General features: G+C 33.2%; 1 protein-coding gene across 5 annotated transcripts in view; it reads right to left on the bottom strand.

Annotated features, from left to right (window-relative positions):
- GRIK2 (glutamate ionotropic receptor kainate type subunit 2) overlaps positions 1 to 22,053 on the bottom strand; it is a 1,201,378-nt gene that overhangs the window by 243,544 nt on the left and 935,781 nt on the right. For all 5 annotated transcript variants that reach the window (XM_063666452.1, XM_063666454.1, XM_063666453.1 and 2 more), the window contains one exon: positions 16,856 to 16,969. In XM_063666452.1, coding sequence (XP_063522522.1) covers positions 16,856 to 16,969 — 114 coding nt within the window. The remainder of the gene's footprint in view (positions 1 to 16,855; positions 16,970 to 22,053) is intronic.

Genomic DNA, 22,053 nt, shown 5'->3' with positions numbered 1-22,053 from the left:
AGTGGAGAATAGTCTTGTAAGCTTTAAACAAGTTAAAACAAAACTGGCTAGCCAGAATAAAACCAAAGTTAAGCCAATGAAAAAAACATCAAAATTGCTTTCAAGAGGAAATATGAAAATTGAAAAAATTTAATGTTTCAGTCACTTCACCAGGCAATATATGAATGGAATGAAAATTAGTAAACATATACACTTCATTTAAAAATACTTATTGGCACTAGTCAAGTTAAGGGCCAAAAAATGTGGAAGTGGACTTTATGTATGTATGTAAGTTTTTATTTATTTAGAGACAGGGTCTCACTATGTCACCCAGGCTGGAGTGCAGTGACAAGATCACGGCTCACTAGCCTTGATCTCCCATGCTCAGGTAATACTCCCACTTCAGCCTCTCCAGTAGCTGGAACCACAGGTGCATGTCACAATGCCTGGCTATTTTTTTTTTAATTTTATTATTTGTAGTAATAGGGTCTTCCTATGTTGCCCAGGCTGCTCTTGAACTTCAGGTGTCAAGTCATCCCAACCACCATGTCCGCCCTGGAAGGTGATATTTAAAAAGACCATGAACACTAGCTTTAATAAACAAAATTGTCTAAATTTCCCTAAATAAAAAGAAATGTGTAGATGTTAAAAGTAGCTTTTTAAAGTGTATTATTTAAATGAATTATTAAATAACTGTTATCTGAAATCCAAAGTCTGGTTTGATTTAAGCGATGAGTGTTCTGCTTGATTTCAAAGCACTCTGGTAATCACTAGCTATACTACTTTTAATTTATAAATATTTTCAAAGGACTTGTGAAAGAAAAGTTCAGCCTCATATGAACTTACCACTAAGTGATTAAAATCAAAATAAATAAATGGAGTACTTAAATCATAAGAGGCTGAGAAATAGATGCTCCAAAAAAACCCAAACAGCAGAAAGAAAAATAATAAGAAAATGCTGAAAAATAGTGAAGTACAAAGTAGGAAAGAAGAAAATGGCTAAACAGTAAACATGTCTTTTAGTAAAAGCAACAGTCATAAAATAAATTTCTTCATCAACCAAATTAAGAAAAAAGGAAAAGAAATTTTAAGCCTCAAAGAATTTTATGTGAGAAAGAGATTCAGTAAATAGAGATTATAAAATTTATATGGTGACATTATGTGAAAATCTATGTTAATAAATTTGAATACCTTGTTATACATCAGTGCACAGTATAAAATTGGTTCAAAAAGATACAATAAAATGAAAAGGTCAATAAGCATAAAAGAAATTATGAAAGCTACTGAAGCATTTCTTCCAGAAGAAAAAAATACTTTGGAATTTTTATTTTTCGCCTAATATAAAACAATAAAACAATCTCATAATCCAAAGACTGCTTTAGACCATAGTAAATGCTCTGAAACCAGTTCATCTTCATTTAAGTGAAGTTAGCATAACCCTGATATAAGAAACTAGAAAAGTAGTTAAATATTGTAACTATTGAGTAGTCACTAGTGAATATACCTAAATATAATAGAGCAAACAAAATATAGCAGTTCATGAGAATATTTTTTAACCATTACCAATAATAGCTTATTGCTGGAATATATTTTTACTATTCAAATATTAATTAATACATTAATCATAATAAGTACAATTCAAGTGTTAATGACAATCTCTGTAGATGATCAAGGTATTCATTTGTATTTAGTGCCCATTCTTGAAAAATAATTTATTGAAAAAGTATAAATAAAAGGTTTTCTTGAGCATAAATCTATTATCATTGTTAAGAATAATAAAAGAAAATGCTGTTAAAACAAGAACAGGCCACTTTGGGAGGCCGAGGTGGGTGGATCACGAGATCAGGAATTCAAGACCAGCCTGGCCAAAATGGTGAAACCCTGTCTCTACTACAAATACAAAAAAAAAAATCAGCCGGGCATGGTGGTAGGCACCTGTAATCCCAGCTCCTCAGGAGGAGGAGGCAGAGAATTGCTTGAACTTGGGAGGAGAAGGTTGCAGTGAGCTGAGATCATGCCACTGCACTCCAGCCTGGGCGACAGAGCAAGACTCCGTCTCAAAACAAAACAAAACAAAACAAACAAACAACAACAACAACGAAAAACAAGATCAGGCATGAAGAGTAAAGTTCTCACCAAATGCAAATAATTAATGAACAATTAATTGTAAATCTCTTAAATATAGGAGCATTTCCATAAATTGACTCAAGATAAGAAAAAAATTCAAAAATAAGATATTTTTCTATATTTATAGCATTAAAAACATTCAACCACAGAAATCTATCCCAATAAAGTCTACTTGTGTATTCTATTGAAATTGTGATAGTTCCTCTTTAACTTTATTTTAAAATATTACTTTCAAAATTGTATTTGTGTTGTTTCTTCTGAATCTTCATGAGAATTTCATGGGAAAGTTGAGAGGAAGCAAGTATTTCACAGTAGTAATGAGGATAGTTTTCATTATGGACATCTAGACCGTTCTTTGATTACAGATTTGCAGATAATTTTAATTATTTGAACTCTCAAGCGAAAACCTGAATTTATAATAAGGAGCACCTGTATTGAAAGAGTGGGTTCAAGATTTTTAAAAAATGGAATGTATATTACAGAAAAACAGGCTCTTAATGAAGGCAAACTTTATGTTTCGTTCTTCAGTTTCTGTTTTTCTTTAGATCTGACTCAGAACATCATACGTAGCTCTTCTAAAGTATCTGTCCAGCCACTTCTTCAACTTGACAGCTGGCATAGGAGTGCCAGGCCACCTGCCAAGTAAGAAGCTGACCATGCTCAAATACTGTCAAGCAGAATGAAGAGCTAATATTCTTATGGCCTAACTTTTAATAATTTGTGATTATTGGTTGGAAATGATTGGTTGTTTTTACGTTTATCCTAAATTGCTTCAGAAAATATGTTTCTTTTTTATTATTTAAGAACATTTCATAAAATTATTTATTATTATTGTGAGAAATAAGAGTTTTGGGTTTTTTTTCTTAGATAGCCAATTATTTGTTAATGAGCATGACTAAAATTGTGAGTCTTATAATTGTAAAACAATTTTTAAAAGAGTTTCAAATTTATCAAGATTAGAAAACAAAATATATTTAAGTGCTAATTTAGCTGATCATTTAGAAAAGTTTCAGAAATTATATAAAAAGAAATGCAGAAGTAAAGATTATTACATTATTTGTAAATGATTCCTTTATAAAGCATTTATTTGCATTCATTAAAATTGTATTTTTAACCTGATGAGATTTAATGGGAATCTAGTATCATTAACATTTATAAAGATTGATAACTTCTTATATTTCCAGAGCCTACAGATGATACCAAGCTTGTGATTTAAATTATATTAATAAATACCACCACTGATCTAAACTATATTTTAGGCATTCTAAAATAGTCTTCAGTTATTTTGTTCTCAGTTAAATTTTTTAAGTTTTATAAATGTACATAGCAAAACTTTGATCTCAAAATTGGAAAGGGGTCATGTATTTAAGAATATTAGTTGACAATAACCTTAACTACTAGTATTTTCATTGCATATCAATAACTCATACTGCCCTAACTGCTACAGGAAAAAATACACAGAAATTGAATTGGACATGCCAAAAACTAAGTTCCAATTCACAGTCAGAAGAAATGACCAACAAGAACAATAATAGGTAACTATAAATAATAATAACAGCTGATTGATACTATTCCACTGACAGGACAGTATTATTTTATTTCTTTTTCAGTATCTGTCATTCCAACAAATGTACTTTTACTTCTGTAGAGCTAAGAACCTTCTTGTCATTTTCTGGGTCCATCTTTCAATTTCCTCATATTCACTGTGGCTCTTCAAGCCTGAATTCTGCCATCCCTAATTAGTGTTCATGTCAGAAGCCATGGTGCACCACAGGTTATCAAAATTAGAAGTGAGAATACCAGGAGGAACAAGAAAAGAAGCCTCAAAGCTACCATCAGCACAACTCAATGTTTTCAAGAAAAGGCAACACTGGAGATGACTGGTTTGTGAAAATCAAAAACTACTGATGATAATTATCTCCACATGGGCTCATATATGTTTTATTGTCTGGAAAACAAATCCTATTTTGATATATCAAGATACTATTAAAACATCACTTTCAAATGAACTTTCTACATATAAAAGGAATAACTATCATAATCTAGAGTTTGCATTTTATTTTTAAATTATTTTTTATTTTAGATTCAGGGGTTACATGTGCAGGTTTGTTACATGGATATACTAAGTGATGCTGAAGTTTGGGTTTCTCATGACCCTGTCAACCAAGAATGTGGTATCCAATAGGAGGTTTTCAAGTCTTTCTTTCTTTCTCTTTTTCTCCCTCCCTCTTTGGAATTTCCAGTATCTATTGTTCCCATCTTGTTTCCATGTGTACCAATGTTTAGCTCCCACTTATAAGTGAGAACATACAGTATTTGGTTTTCTGTTTCTGTGTTAGATTGCTGAGTCACATGGCAATTCTATTCTTAATTCTTTGAGAAATCTCCAAATTGCTTTCTACAGGGGCTGAACTAATTAGCATTCCCACCAACAATGTAAGCATTCCCTTTTTTCCCCCACCTCACCAGCATCTGTGGGGTTTTTTTTTTTACTTTTTTAATAATAGCCATTCTGACTGGTGTGAGATGGCATCTCACTGTGGTTTTGATTTGCATTTATCTGATGATTAGTAACGCTGAGCCTTTGTTCATATGCTTGTTGGCTTCTTGTATGTCTTCTTTTGAGAAGTGCCAGTTCATGTTCTTTGCCCACTTTTTAATGGGGATATTTCCTTTTCTAAGTTCCTTTTAGATTCTGGATATTAATTTTTTGTTGGATGTATAGTTTGCAAATATTTTTTTGCATGCAGAACCTCTTTAAGTAGGTCACACTTGTCAATTTTTGGTTTTGCTGCAGTTGCTTTTGAGGACTTAGTCATAAATTTTTTGCCAATGTCTAGAAAAGTATTTCCTTGGTTTTCTTCCAGGATTTTTACAGTTTGAGGCCTTAGATTTAATTTCCTTGATATATCTTCAGTTAATTTTTGTATAGAGTGAAAAGTAGTGGTCCAGTTTCATTCTTGTGCATATGGTTAGCCAGTTTCCCAGAACCATTCGTTGAATAAGATATCCTTTCCCCATTATTTGTTTTTGTTGATTTTGTCAAAGATCGGTTGGTTGTAGGAGTGTAGCCTTATTTCTGAGTTTTCTATTCTGTTACATTGGTTTATGTGTCTATATTTATACCAGTCCCATGCTGTTTTGGTTACTGTAGCCTTGTAGTATTATCTGAAGTCAGGTAGTGTGATGCCTCTGGCTTTTCTCTTTTTGCATAGAGTTGCCGTATATATTCAGCCTCTTTTTTGTTTCAATATGAATTTTAGAATAGTTTCTTTTTCAAATTCTATGAAAAATAACATTGGTAATTTGACAAGATTAGTGTTGAATCTATAGATTGCTTTGGGCAGTATGCACAATATAATGATATTGATTCGTCCAACTCATGAGCATGAAATGAGCATGGAATGCTTTTCCATTTGTTTGTGTCATCTTTCAGCGTGATTTTGTTGTTGCTGTTGTTGTTGTTTTGTCTTTAGTGCTCCTCATAAAGACATTTCACATTTTTTGGTTAGGTGTATTCCTAGGTTCTTTATATTTTTATGGCTATTGTAAATGGGATTGCATTCTTGATTTGGGTCTCAGTCTGAATGCTATTGGTGTATAAAAATGCAACTGATTTTTGTACGTTAATTTTGTATTCTGAGACTTTGCTGAAGTCATTTATCAGGTCTATGAGGACTCATAGACCTTGGAGGAATCTTCAGGGTTTTTTAGGTATAGAATCATAAATTCAGTGAAGAGAAATAATTTTACTTCGTCTTTTCCTATTTGGATGCCTTTTATTTCTTTCTGTTGCCTGAATGCTCTGACTAGAACTTCAAGTACAATGTTGAATAGAACTGGTGAGAGTGGATATCCTTGTCTTGTTCCAGTTCTTAAGGGCCATGCTTCCAACCTTTCCCCATTCAGTATGATGTTGGCTGTGGGTTTAGCATTGATGGTTCTTATTCCTTCAATGCCTGGTTTGTTGAAGATTTTTATTATCAAATGATGTTGTATTTTATTGAATGCATTTCTGCATCTATTCAGATGAGCATATGGTTTTTTCTTAATTCTGTTTATGTGGTGAATCACATTTATTTATTTGTATACGTTGAACCATCCTTGCATTCCAGGAATAAAGCCTACTTGATCATGTTGAACTAATGTTTTGATGTGCTGCTGGATTTGGTTTGGTTATATTTTGTTGAGAATTTTTGTGTCTATGTTCATCAAGAATATTGGCCTATAGTTTTCTTCTTTGTTGTATCTTTGCCAGATTTTGGTATCAGGATGGTGCTGCTTTGTAGAATGAGTTAGGGAAGAGTCCTTCCACCTCAAATTTTTGGAATATTCTCAGTAGGATCTGTACCAACTCTTCTTTGTGCATATAATAGAATTCAGTTGTGAGTCCATCTGGTCCACAGCTTTTTGGGTTGATCAGCAATAATGATTCAATTCCTTTGCTCATTATTAGTCTGTTCAGGATTTCTGTTTTGTCCTGGTTCAATCCTGGAAGGTTGTGTGTTTCTAGATATTTATTCAGTTTCTCTGGATTTTCTAGTTTGTGTCCATAGTGATGTTCATAGTAGTCTCAGGATCTTTTGTATTTCTGTGGAATCAGTTGTAATGTCACATTTGTTGTGTTCAGTTGTGCTTAGTTGGATCTTCTCTCTTGTCATTCTTTGTTAACCTAGCTAGCAGTATATCAATGTTGTTATCCTTTCGAAGACCCATCTTTTCATTTCATTGATCCTTTATATGTTTTCTAGGTCTCCATTTAGTTTTGCTCTGATTATAGTTATTTCTTTTTTATGCTAGCTCTGGATTTAGTTTGTTCTTGTTTTTCTAGTTCCTTTAGGTTAAGATTGGGTTGTTAATTTGAGATCTTTCTATATTCTTGATGTAGGCATTTAGCACCATAAACTTTCTTCTTATCACTGCTTTTCACACATTCCAGAGGTTTTGGTATACTGTGTGTCTATTTACCTATTTCAAAGATTTCTTTAAATTTCTCCCTAAATTTCATTATTTGCACAAAAATCATTCAAGAGCAGGTTGTTTAGTTTCTATGTATTTGTGTGGTTTTGAGAGTTCCTCTTGTTGTTGCTTTCTATTTTTATTCTACTGTGCTCTGAGAAGATGCTTGGTGTGATTTCAGTTTTTTAAAATTTACTGAGACTTGCTTTATGATGAAGTTTGTGGTCAATCTTAGAGTATGTTCTGTGTGCGATGAGAAGAATGTATATTCTGTGGGTTTTGGATGGAAGATTCTGTAGCTGTCTATTAGGTCCAATTGGTCAAGTGCCAAATTTAAGTGCAGAATTTCTTTGTTTTCTGCCTCAATGGTCTCTCTAATTCTGTCAGTGGTGTGTTGAAGTCCTTCACTATTATCGTGTAGCTGTTAAAGTCTTTCTTGGGTCTAGAAGTAAGGTTTTATGAATGTGGGAGCTCCAATATTGAATACATATGCATTTAGAGTAGTAAATCTTCTTGTTGAATTTAACTCTTTATCATTATGTAATGCCATTCTTTGTACTTTTGTACTATTGTTGCTTTAAAGTCTACTTTATCTTTTTTTATCTAATACAAAAATAGCAATCCCTGTCCTTTTTTTGTTTTCCACTTGTGGGACAGATCTTTCTCCATCCTTTTATTTTGTGTCTATGGGTGTCATTACATGTGAAATCGTTGTTCTGAAGATAGCAGAAAGATTGATCTTGTTTTATTTTTTATTTATTTATTTTTTAATCCAATGTGGGGCTATGTTTTAAAGCAAAAACAAATAGTACACCAGGCTTGTACAGCAATAACCCTAATAAGTTTTTTAATAAACCATGCTTATTATTTACTTTTTTAAACAAAATTCAAGTACATTCTGAGGCAATCTAGAAAAATTCTTTTACTTTCTTCTTTTCTACTTTCTTCCACAAGTCTATTAAGCAAAGGCAATCTTTGTCAGGAGTGATTTTCATACATACACACACATAAATCTTTCATAAACCATGCAAGCATAATCATATACTTAGTTTCTACAAACTGTATTTACTTTATTTCAGAAACATAACTTTAGAGAATTTCGAAATGTACAAAAATCTAAGTCTTGTTGGCCATAATTATAATTCTAAGAAAAGTTTCTGTTTTTATTCTGTAACTATAGAAAATCTACTGGGATGTGGGAAGATGAGAATAACTTCTTTCTCCCTGAAAAGTAATATTTACTTACTGGAAATTGTAGTGAGTCTTACGGAAATAATGATTGTGTAACATAGTTGAATTCGACTTTCAAGAAAAAAAAGGTGAGTTTTGCTAGTTGTGCTGTTCACCAATGTTTCAAGAAAGGAATTTACTGATGTCAGAGTAATATGTCTTAAGGGAGGATTCGGCACAGTGATTATCATTCATGCTTATATTAAGAAAAAAAGTCATTTTCTTAAAAAAAAAGATATGCTATTAAATTCCTTCAGTTGGTTATTACTATCTTTCAGCTGATAATTTGTATTTTAGTCATTAAAATTTTGGGTAGTTTAATTCACAAGGGAAAGATAGTAAGAAAAAAAAAGCTGAAGTTTGAATCAATCAAATGTACTATTTCATTGTGGTTCCAGTAAAAGGTTTAATGGGAAAGGAGACTGTACCTATTAGCTAATCTCCAAACAGCATTTCATCTCTGAATCTAATTTATTATCCCCTTACATAAATAATCAAGATTCGACTGCTCAAAAGTCACTGCCAACATCTCCATACATACATGAGTATCATTTATCATCTCCTTTCCCACCATCTCCATCACACGCTGTGGCAGTGCTATCATCCCTGCTTCTAGGCTTTTTATCTTTTAGTCTTCATCCACATTCCTCAATAGCTTTTTGCCCTATCTAATGCATTCCCAAGAAACCTCATACTTAATTTTCAATGTTGCCATCTCTTTCCTCTTTCCTATAAGTACAGTGCCTCTAAAAGCAGACTTTAAAAATACTCACCCATTCAGTAGTACCCATGAACAAATCATATCTCATTTGTTCAAAATGTTCTTGATTACTTCGCTGTTGAACTTTCTCAGAATAATCTACTCTTTCTCCTTTAGGTACTTGAATTGTGAGTATGGGTTTTAAAGGGACTGAGGAATCTAAGAAAACACACCTCTGGCTGGGGTGAATAGAAAGGTACTGGAACCATAAATAGAGATTGAAAATATAGGCAAAATCAGCATTGTGAGTCCTGAATCAAAGAAGGAGGTTTGATGCATGTGGAGCATGATACTGTATATACAAGTGGATATATGTTCAGTAAGTAATTGCAAATTTACATCTGAATCTCAGTTCAAGGTCGTAGCTAAAATTCAGATTGTATAAGTGTATATGGTCCTATTGTGATAACATCTTTCTAAAAAAATGAGAATGTTAAGGCAAAAATATTTCATTTCCATGTATTTTGCGAGTGGCTGAGCTGAATTCAAAATTCAGATTTTTCTATTCATTATTTTATACAAAACTTAATACACTGATCATAATAAAATAGTCTTCAACCATTTTAGTATTGACAATTATAAAATTGTCAATTTTATAGTATTGACAATAATGTTTGGAATAAAAAATAAAGGCAAAATGAAACTGCTTATAAGTCTTCATCATGGTAGTTAATTTAAGTCAAATTTAATAAAGGACAAAGGAAAAAGTATGTGTATATGAAGTAAAAAATGAGGTTCTGGTCACTTAGAAGGCTTTAGAAATTAAGACCCTAGGATTTTCAAAATTATACCTAATTTTACATCAAAACTCATGACTTTATTTCTTCTTTCTCTAACACCATCAATAGTTTTATATTTGACTAGCTTTGTGGAAGTCTCTGAGAATATGAGAAATAAAATACATTTGAAATAAAACACATTGAGTTATCAGAGCAAGAATGAAAGAGAGAAATGTAGTACCAGCACAGTCTCTGAAATAGAAGAAAAAATATGGTGAGAAAAAGTGTGGTTGTCTGAATAAGCTGATTGTAGGAATGGGGTTGGAGAAGACTTTAGTTTGAATGAGTCACTCTTATCTCGTATTTTAACATGTGATTGAGATTGCTGAAAAGGAAAATATTTTTCTTCTTTGTGAAGCTGCAGTGTCTGGGTTTCCAAGCCCAAATGCTTTGCAACTCTCTAAGAACTATGTGCTTGACAGTCCTTCTATGACAATGGAAAGACGAGAATCAGAGGGAAAACTTATTGCAGTGGCAGATTTGAAGCCTTAGAAAAAAACTGCTTCTTTTGATATTACAGAAGAAGCTACAGAACCACTTAGGGGATAATTCGATCACTTCTGTCTTTTGTACTGTGTACTTTTCAATTGTCATTGGAAATTTGCTTCCCAGTAAGCCTTCTGTATCTGTGGGCTGTGACACAAAAGCTTTAAAAGCTTAAGCAAGTAAACTGGATACTGTAATTCCTTCCACAAAGTACTGGGAAAATAAAAAATAAGACTAAGTTTTCAGGAGCAAGTACATTTGTTAAATTCACTGAGCCACTGGGGAGAAGGAATCTCCTTGACAGTAAACGCTTTTCTGAAAAAGTAACCAAATGCATAGTCATTTGTATGCTAAAGTGTTACTAGTCAACAAAAGAAGGAACATGTGCAGTAGCATTTAAATGCTACCAATCTTTTGATGGACAAAAATTAATTATTATACAGGAACAGCACAATGATAAACACTCAACATAGTCAGACAGGAGTGAAAAATGTCTATCAAAAACTAAGAATTTAGAGGAAAAAGTAGACATTTCCTATATTAACTTGAATAATTGGAGACCATTATTCTAAGTGAAGTAACTCAGGAATAGAAAACCAAACATTGTATGTTGTCACTCATAAATGGGAGCTAAGCTATGAAGACGCAAAAACATAAGAATGATACAATGGAATTTGGGAACTTAGAGGAAAGGGCGAGAGGGGTGTGAGGGATAAAAGACTGCAAAATTGGGTACGGTATATACTGCTTGGGTGATGAGTGCACCAAAATCTCACAAATCACCACTAAAGAGTTAACTCATGGCCGGGCATGGTGGCTCACACCTGTAATCCCAGCACTTCGGGAGCCCGAGGCTGGAAGATCACCAGAAGTCAGGAGTTCAAGACCAGCCTGTCCAACATGGTCACCGTCTCTACAAAAATACAACACTATTTCTACAAAAATACAAAAAATTAGCCAGGCATGTGGCAGTGCTTGTAATCCCAGATACTCAGGAGGCTGAGGCAGGAGAATCGCTTGAACATGGGAGGCGGAGGTTGCAGTGAGCCGAGATCATGCCACTGCACTGCAGCCTGGGCAACAGAGCGAGACTCCATCAAAAAAAAACAAAAACAAAAACAAAACAGAACTTACTCATGTAAACAAACATCACCTGTTCCCCCCAAAACCCATAGAAATAAACAAACAAACAAATAAATAAAATAATACTTAGTCCCCTGATACTTCCTATAGCTAACAGCAGCAGTAACAAGAAGACCAGGTTCAAACTGAAGGTTTAGCACGTTATACTTTAAAATCTCTCTACTACTTGCTCAAAAATTGTATTTTTGTTATTATTTTTTACAATTAGGAACTCATATTTTAACAACCTCTATGCAATAAATAAAATCATCATAAATGAAAATATAATTTGAAAGATAATAGTTTTAGTTCCATTAATAATGATAAACACAAAAGAACAGAGAATTTTAACAACAACCGAACTGGAAATTCAAAGACGAGAGAGGCAATATGGAGAATCACAAACAATATTAAAATTAGGGCATTAATAGAGCTGAGCTTTAGGCATAGACCTGTAGATGACAATCCATAAATCTCCAATTTTATATGATAAATCTTAATTTGAAAATAAAAAAATTAAATATATAAAATAAATGCTTAATGTTTTCTATGTAAATTTACTGCATAATACAACTATGTACTGTACCCATACAATGTACTGGGTCTAGGTCATGTTATTAAAGTGGAGTAAAAAACATGTGTAAACATTGCAATTCTTAAGAGAAAAAATGAGGTGAGCTCCTATACTGTCTTGATTGCCCAGGAGAATCTGAGATTATAGTTTAAAGAGAGTAAAAGAAAACTAAGTACTAAATGAGGGGAGCACAGAGACTAGAAACCCAACATATTCACGCAAGGGTAGCCTAAATAATGTTCTCTGTAGAGAAAAAATGTTTAGATATTCGGGGGCACATCTCTAAGGGCATCACAAGGTTCTAGCACATGTGGGACTTCTAGATGAGAAACATTGCTTTAGGTAAATAATTATCAATCAAGATGCTGTTTTGATCATAAACTAAAAGTGTTAGCCTTTTCCATATTTGACCACTAGAATTTTCATTTTATAGTATCAGCTGCTCAGGTTGGATAAACAGATTGGTTGAAACCCTACAACTATTCCACCTTCTAGTTGTATGGCCATGAGTAAAATACTTAGGCTGTATAAACATCAGCTTTCTAACCTAAAAAAAAGAAAAAAAAAGATATAATACTATAAATAAGTAATGGTGTTAATAGTGTCTACTTCAAAAGTTTATTATTACAAGTAAATGAATAAATCCACGGATAGTGTTTTAAACTATGTCTGGGACACAGTAGGCATGTAACATATGTCTGCTATGATTTTTTGTTGTTGACCATATTCATACATTTATACTGGAAGCAGCTGAGAAGCAGATCAAGGCATTAGCACCAGTCATAATGGTCTTTCAATTCTGCAAAATTTTCCAAGCCCTTTCCTGCTTTAGGATGCTTGCATATGCTGTTCTCTTTGCCTAGAATACTCCCTTGCCCTTTCTTCACCTTGTTAATTCCTCCTCAAACTCTAGGTTTCAGCTGTCTATTCTTCTACTGTGAGTCCTAACCTGACTTGCCCTTCCACTCTTGACATCTAGTATAACTCAAAATTACCCTGTATATTAAGGCACCATACCATTTACTTTTCTCTTATATCTTAATTATAAGTTGTATGTGTTTGTGTGTGTGTGTGTGTGTATGTGTGTCTGTGTAAAACTCTGCATATGAATTCCTGCTATTTTCTAAGTTCACTAAGGGAAGAGATCATGTCTATTTTGCTAGCTTTAAATACAGTGCTTGGTATATCATTATTATTCAATACATATTCATCAAATAAAAGAATGAATAAAATTAAATAAGTGAATGAATAGAATTCATGAGAAATAGAGCTGATTATAATTAGCTTGTGGATAGTGCTGAATTCCAGAATACCTCATCATTTTTTAAAGACACATAATAAAAATGTTGAACAAGAAGCACAAGTTAACATCTCCTTGTAACTCCTTCCCGTGACAGGCATATGGAAGAAATGTCGTTATTCATAATGTAGCCAGAGTTTCCTCTAAGATATTCGAAGAGAAAAGGGCAAAATAATCATAACATCAATCAAAAGATCATAATTTCTCCAAAAATATAAATAGAATACCAGTAAATTACATCAAGCATAAGCTTACATAAATAAGGTACATAATCTCTTCAAATCTGTTCTTTACTTGACTATGGATATGTTGAAGTCAGAGTATTCAGAAAAAAGAATTTTTTTAAACTAAAAGGTATAAAAATAAAGTGCCTTATTTTATCCTTTTAGGAAATATTAGGATCTTTTACAAACAAGTAGTGTGGCATACTCTAAAAGGTAAATAACGTGTTTATTAAAATGAGAGCTTAGTGCATCTTCCATGGTTGATCTTACATCTTATTCATATGGAGTAATAATCTGAGCTATAGTTCTTAATCATGGTTATAGATTTGTGTTACCTGTGAAAATTTAAAAAAATGAAAGTGTCCAAGATTCAAAGTCCAGAAATACTGTTTCAAATGGTGTGGGGTATGTTTTAGGCATTAGTGTATTTATTAAAGTTTTAGAGCTGACTTTGATATGAAGATAAAATTAGATACCACTTCTTCATAGAGAGATATAAACTTAATTATGATTGAGAAACAATATCTTAATACTTCTCAAAAAATAACACTGAATATTGAAGCAAGATTGAGAAATTATATGGATACTCTTAATCACCTGCTTTATTTGTACTAGATAATTTTAATAACCTGCACACTTGAAAAATATTTAAATATAGTCATTTGAAAGTTCTGTACTTCATCTAATTTCCCATTTAACTAAATATCATTTATTTAATTTAATCTGACAAATATTTATTGAGTTCTTGCTATACCCAAGGCACTTTTCTCCAACATTGAGAAATCAGAAAGTGTAAAATTTGATTATAGACCTTGTACAGCTTATGTCAAGTGGAGACACAAACATACACAGTTTTTTAATTAAAATAATGATAATCCCATGATGGAGTATTCTGGTACATAAGGTATACAAACTTCCTCCTTCTCCCCAAGACACAGGCAACTTAATGGAGCTGTCAAAGATTTTCATGAAGTGGGTAGCATTTGAGATGGATTCAAGAAAATGAATAGGACTTTTATTGCAGAACATAAAGAAGAATTGAGCAGGCTGGGTGCAGCGGCTCACGCCTATGATCCAAACACTTTGGGAGGCCAAGGTGGGCGGATCATGAGGTCAAGAGATCAAGACCATCCTGGCCAGCGTGGTGAAACCCCGTCTCTACTAAAAATACAAAAATTAGCTGGGAGTGGTACCGCGCCTGTAGTCCCAGCTACTCAGGAGGCTGAGGCAGGAGAATCGCTTGAACCCAGGAGGTGGAGGTTGCAGTGAGCCGAGATCGTGCCTCTGCACTCCAGCCTGGCAACAGAGCAAGACTCCATTGAAGAAGAAGAAGGAGAAGGAGAAGAAGAAGAATTGAGCAAAGATTTGGAGCCATAAAATCAGTGATGTTTTGGGGAATTTGGCTAGATCAGGGAGATGATAGAAAGGAGTGTAGGGGCCAGATTACTGAAGGCTACAGATGTTTTCTACCCAGAATTATTGATCCTATGATCATTGCAGAGGTACATATGGTATAGAAACAGAAGACATAATCTAATTCTATTCCTCCAAGGAATGTTTAGTGATATTTGGGAAAATAATGCACACATGAAATAAGAATATTATAATATGAATATTAAGTCATATATTACTGATGAATACTATATCTCAGAAATTGAGATAAGCATATTGCAGAGAAAGGAAAGAGCATTCACACAACTACAAAGCAGGCTAACTGGTTATCCCAATTCAATTAAAACACAGGGTTCCTGAAAGAAAATAATGGGAAGTGAAGATAAAAAGGTGAAAGAGACCAAAACCATAGAAGACCCTATATATAAAAATTTAAATTTGTTGGCTTTTTAATGGTCAATAAGGATTCTCTAACAATTTGTATAACAAGGAAGTAGAGAAATGACAGGATTAGATTGTCGTTGTTGTTTGTTGTTGTTGATGTTGTCCTGGTTCATGCAGTCATCATCTGCCTGGAACAGAATTAGACTTTTATGGTGGGACTTGGGTGCACTGCAAAGGAGGAAAGCCACAGGCAGAAGAAATAGTTACATGGCTACTGCAATAGTCCCAACAGGAGGTAATGAGATCCAGAACATAGTGGCATGTAGATCAGAAAGAGGATGTGTAATTGTACTGTGAGAATATTTTGACTGAAGAAGAGGGCTAGGTTGGTGGGTATGGGAATTATCTTTGAAAAGAAAGGAAGATAGAAAATTAAGTAAAAGGGTGTCTTAGACGTTTGGATGTGACAGAGAGAGCGAGTATCCACTGAGGTCCTTAGCCACAGATTGGTTAAAAACTTTATGACTTTCATCACTGTCACTTCGTGATTATCAGCTTTGCTTCATTATCAAAAGGCTTTAACCCAAGCTATTTCATTTTGACATGCCTACAGATCTGACATCCCTCGTTGCTACTAAAGGGGCAAGAATATATATTCCTCATAGGTTGATTTACCACCATAAATCAAATTTAGAAATTATATAAATGCTAAATGTTTACGGTAGTTTGTTCTAGATATTACTCTCAATTTTTATTGACTACCTGGGGATTAATAAGAATGGTCACTGATAAACTTATTCGGTAGGTGAAAAGTACGGACTAAATAATATAAGAGCTATTTGCTTATCCTAAATTAAAATTCTCTTTTGCAAATGACATAGTGGGCATAAGTGAACATTACTGTGTGATCTAATTGAAAGATATAAATAAATATAAGAGGGGTAAAAACATCTAGCTTAACAATATTAATTTAAGTCTGTCAGTGCTGAAAATATTTGTGGCTTTAAAAAGCACTTGTCACTTGGTTACATTAGGGAAATTCATAAAGTAAAATTAATTTTCCAAGATGAGAACAATAAAATTGAAAATAAAGTTAAAATATAATTATAATGAGAAAAAATTCTGAAAATAAGTGCCATGCCCCATGAAATATATTTGTGGAAAATAAAAGCGGAAGCAAAGTTCACTTTTGGCTCATCACTTAACTATATCTATAGAGCTGCATGTATTGTTCAAGTCTTGACATTGACAATTCTTCAATAGTAACTAATTTTGGAAAAATGAAAAGATTTCCAGTAATACATTAAGCTGTATTATTTAATCAATATAAACAGCCCAAACATTAATACAATTTAGATCATTTAAGACTAACAAAACTGTGACTAAATTAACATTGACTCATCTGTTGTACAGTAATTGCTAAACAACTGTAAAATACATTTCATTCTGTTCATTACTGTTCCAATTATAATGTCCTTTTCTATGCACTTCTGTGTTCATCTATATTTAACTAAAAATAATGGAAAAGCAAATACTTACCAAAATGGTGGTAACAATCAAAGAACGATTGGATAAGGAATCTGTGATGTTTGCTGGCTTTCCCTTTTGACTTTCTGTCATATTCAGGCCACTGGCTGGATCCCACGTTCCAATCTACAAAATAGTATATGTACTTTGTAAATTGTCCATCAGGCACCTGATAGAGAGTACTGCAAGAGAAAGTTAAGATTGCTAACACTTATTATTCACCTCTGCTGCATTATCTGCTGCCGTTAAAGTAAAGGCAGCTTGTTTAAAGCATGATTCACTGCTCTGTGAAGTGTGTTCAGTGAAGTATAACATTAAAGAACAAAATGATCCACTGAACTTCTCCAGTCAGTGTGGGAGCTTAATTTTCCATTCAAGCTTTCATTCACCAAGATAAACCACATTTGATGACACCTTGATAGCTGGCTAGAAACTCATTAATAGCATACATCTTTACTGTAATGGATCTATTTCATCCTCTCATTATAAAGATAACATGCTATATTATACAGACAAAGCTAAAAATAGAGCAAAATCTAGGGATCCAAGATAAATTAATAGGTAAAGGTAGGCTTAAGGGAAGCATTGACTATTATTTTGCACTACTCCTGGTAGGATAAAACCATGCCCAGAATTATCTTTGGAGATTTAAAAACACATCTTTGCACCTTTTAAAATGCTCCCAAGAAAGGAGAAGACAGTAAAATCTCATCTGAATAACACATTCCAATACTTTCTTCTGTGATCCATTTAATATGAATTTTAATTTAACTAATACCTTCTGATATATTACGTCATATACTCACAGTGTTTAGACATTTTGTATTCACTGAATACAGCCTATGAGATAACGCAGATAAGCCTCCAGAAGAAACATGTAAGCACAGGATGTCACAAAATGCATTGATTAGATGGTTTATTGACACTTATACCATTGCACTATCATATAACAATGATCAGCAAAAAGGAAGAGCAGAGGCAAAAGAAGATGTGAAATCAGTTCTTTTTCCTCACTGTCTCAAACCTAGGAGTAATCAATAACAAAATTTGTCTTCCATACTCTCCTAGACAAGTATCCAACTTATTTTTCTCAAAGAAAAGGAAAAATATCAAATTATCTCTAAAATAAGTCTTTGTATATAAATTAAGTATTTTTTAAATGGCATTGATTTAGCAGGTATTATTTACTCTGTTCTAACTAAATATGCTAACAAAGGTCCCATCAGCATAACCCCTTTGCCATATTTCCTCATATGGAGTTAATTTTCCTCTCACCATTAAATTCTGTATATTCCTGATGTTTGTGTTAGGAAAGGAAAAAGTCAAGTAATTCAGTATTCTTTCCAAACTAAACCACCTACTGGCCAATTACATTTCTTTACATTAGACTATGCTTATGACAATGTCCTAAAGATGGAGCCTAAGTCTATTTCAGAGTAAATAATGAAAGGCTTCAGGAGCCAAGCAGGTCATATAAGTGTGAAACATGATAATGTACAGGGGCCGTAGTAAGAATTTCTATGCAAGCATGTGCAATTTTTAAATCTCACAAAATGTCAAGGCACAGTAGAAAAGAGGGGCCACAATCCCAATCCTGCTTTTCCAACAGCTGTGTGCCTTGGGGCTGCATGTTCCCAGAGCAGGTGCTTTAGTTGAGTTTCCAGTAAGGCACCACCAGGGCTAGTAGAGGGCCTGCTGGGGACCTGGGTAGGGAAGGATGGAGGGGTGTCAAAACTAGAATGCCTGTTGACCTGATTAAACTATTTAATTTTTTAAAATTAATTAATTTATTTATTTATCTATTTTTGAGATGGAGTCTTGCTCTGTCACCAGGCTGAAGCGCAGTGGTGCAATCTCTGCTCACTGCAACCTCTGCCTCCCAGGTTCAACCAATTCTACTGCCTCAGCCTCCCGAGTAGCTGGGACTACAGGCGCCCGCCACCACGCTCAGCTAATTTTTGTATTTTTAGTATTTTGTATTTTGTATTTTTAGTTTCACCATGTTGGCCAGGATGGTCTCGATCTCTTGACCTCGTGGTCTGCCTGCCTTGGCTTCCCAAATTGCTGGGATTACAGGCATGAGCCACTGTGCCTGGCCAAAGTGTTTCAAATTTAAAATCATTTGCAAATACTCTTGGCTAAACAAGACACATCTGCAGATGGTATTTTGCAGTGAATGACTGTCACTTTTCTATACCTGGTCCATAATTAATCCCTATCATGCATTTGTTCCCTCAGATTTTACTTTTTTTAATATAAATTGGCAAAATAGCTAGGATTTTCAGATGTATAATTCTATAAGCGAAACCACTGACAAACATCATTTGTTCACTGTCGTCTATCTAATAAAACCTTAGAAAATTTTCAACTTTCTAAGTTCAACTTTCTAACCAAGTAACTAATACAAAGAATTTCCCATTTCACATAATGCCACCCTCCATTATTACTTTTATAAAAATAATTTAGCTAAATGTTCACTCAACTTATCATCTGAAAATACTTCTCTAGTTTCATTATTGGTTAGTTGCTTTTCTAGTTTTTTTTGGAGTTCTGACACAGATGAATATTACATGAATCTACAATTTCCTATATTCACAAGTATTAGTTATCCTCTTTTGTAAATCTCAGCTTTCTTAGCATAATATTATGAAATTTCAGAAATATCAGTGGCTTTAATATTTTAAGTCAAATAAAATTTTAGATATTCCTAGATTGTCAACTATATGATTCAAAACTTTCTTCCACTGAGGAAATTGTCACCAGAGGTTTTGTTTTGTTTTAATGGCAAAAACCATGGTCAAAGTGATGGCAATCTATTTTTGTCTATTTGGGAACCACTATTTTGTCATATGACTTGATCAAGCCCTTGAAATACTTTTTTGTTTTTTTTTAGCTCTGAAATGCAATTAAGATGCTTAAGCACTGTTGACCTTACAGAATTGTTTTATATATGGTGACTCTACATCCTGGTTTACCCAGGTACTGTCTTCATTAATAATACCCTCTTGTACAAATAAAAAATACCATGATTTGGGTAATAAATTATAGGGCCATTCTAATTATAAGGATTCAATTAGATACAAGAAGTATGAAAGTGCTTCAAAAGTCATAAGGAGCTATAGAAAATTATGATTTTATTAATTTTTATTTTATCTTATGTTCCAATTGGCTCTTTAATTTCTTCTTGTGGTCAGAAAAATAATGCATATTCATTGTCATGAGATTATAAAATATGCAGAAGATATAAGAAGAAGATCAATTTAAACTTTGAACCTATGAATACAGCCAGCGTCAATCATGGTTAATATTGTGGTCTTCTTTTTTCCTGTCATTTATCTTTCCACACACATTCCTTGCACAGTTTCCATCATAGTCTTGTAGTTAATGGCCCAGCTTTTATGGACAGCATATTTGACTGCCAGGATCCTATGTCCACCACTTAACATCAGGTGACTTGGGTACATTATTTCTTTGTGCCACAATTCTCCCATCTGTAAATGGGAAATAATAGTATCTACTTCATAAACTATAGTGAAGATTAAATGAAAAAGTATTCAACATAGTGTGAATTAAATGAAAAAGTTCATAAGCTATAGTGAAGATTAAATGAAAAAGTATTCAACATAGTGTGATTAAATGAAAAAGTCTTCAACATAGTGTGTTTATAAGTATGCTATAATTATGACAATTATTAATTATATTCTGTTTATACACTATTGTGAGCATTTTCTCCTGGCACCAAAGATAATCAAATCCATAATTATAATGACTACACAAAATGATCATATGAACATATCATGATTTAACTATCATTGTTACAAGGCCTTAGTAAACACATTTATTTATAAATATTTGTTCACACATTTTATTATTTTAGAAACAGATTTCTAGAATTAGAATGACTGAGCACAAATAATCTGAGTTGTTAAGATTGTTACTATATGTTGCCAAATACCTTTCCAAAATAATTTCTCTACTTGTTATCTTTCCCTTTACAGTTCATGGTAGTTTCCATAAGACAGCTGTATAACAATTTAGCTTTTATTTTTAATAGTTTGAATAACATCAGATTATATTATAGAGGTTTATAACTGTCAAGTCTTTTAACTGTAGATGGTGTTTTTATTGATAAAAATAACTGTTTTTATTTCAATTACTTTGTTTTACATAAACTCCCAATATATATTATTAATCACACTTACTGTACCTCCATTATTTGTGTCTTTGCATTTGCTGATAAATCATTATATATATTTTCACTTTCAACATATTTTTCATTTTGTTGGATTTTTTTATAATTAGTGCCTTAGTAGATTTTTTCAATGTCCTAACTTTTTCTCTTCCTGAATCTTATCTTTATTTAGCCTTGCTCCTTTCACATTGTTTGGTGTTTATTATTTATTTTCTACTCCTGGAAATTTTCCTATGGTAATTGGGAGATAAAATACATTTAAGTCTACTAATGTGTATTATCAGCTTCTGTTTGAAATATTACTATCATGTTGAAAAATGAATATTCAGCCATGAAAATTGAAATATCTACTCTATGAAAATTATCTATGCTTTGTCCCATTCTGCTGCCACACATATTGATTCACAGTTTTAGTTAACTTTTTTTTTTTTTTGAGATGAAGCTTGCTTTGTCCTTCAAGCTGGAGTGCAGTGGCTCAATGTTGGCTCACTGCAACCTCCACTTCCTGGGTTCAAGCAATTCTTCTCGCCTCAGCCTCCCAAGTAGCTGGGATTACAGGCACCCACTACCATGCCCGGCTAATTTTTGTATTTTTAGAAAAGATGGGGTTTCACCATATTGGCCAGGCTGGTCTTGAACTCCTGACCTCAGGTGATCTGCCCGCCTCGGCCTCCCAAAGTGGTGAGATTACAAGCGTGAGCCACCATGCCCAGCCGGTTTTAGTTAATTTAATTTGGGGTTGTAAACACTGCCTCTCTTTATTTTGCTTTGTGTATTATGAATTATTTTGCTACAAGGAAAAGGTTGTAATTTTGATATAATTTGTAAAGCCATTATTCAAAATTATCTTTTTTTGTGCTTAACTGAATTTGATGTTTACTAGGATATCTAGCCACAGTTTCTTCTTTGTTGAGTATTTGCTTTTCACTTATCATTGTTCTTATACAAGACAATTTATTATAAAAGATAACTATGTGACATACTTTTATGGTTGCAGATTTAAAGGTATTTTTGCTGC

The sequence above is a fragment of the Pongo pygmaeus genome, chromosome 5 (assembly GCF_028885625.2).
Source record: "Pongo pygmaeus isolate AG05252 chromosome 5, NHGRI_mPonPyg2-v2.0_pri, whole genome shotgun sequence".
Classification (NCBI taxonomy): Eukaryota; Metazoa; Chordata; class Mammalia; order Primates; family Hominidae; genus Pongo; species Pongo pygmaeus.
The sequence above is the reverse complement of the archived record's forward strand: the minus strand, read 5'-3'. Positions and strand labels throughout refer to the sequence as shown.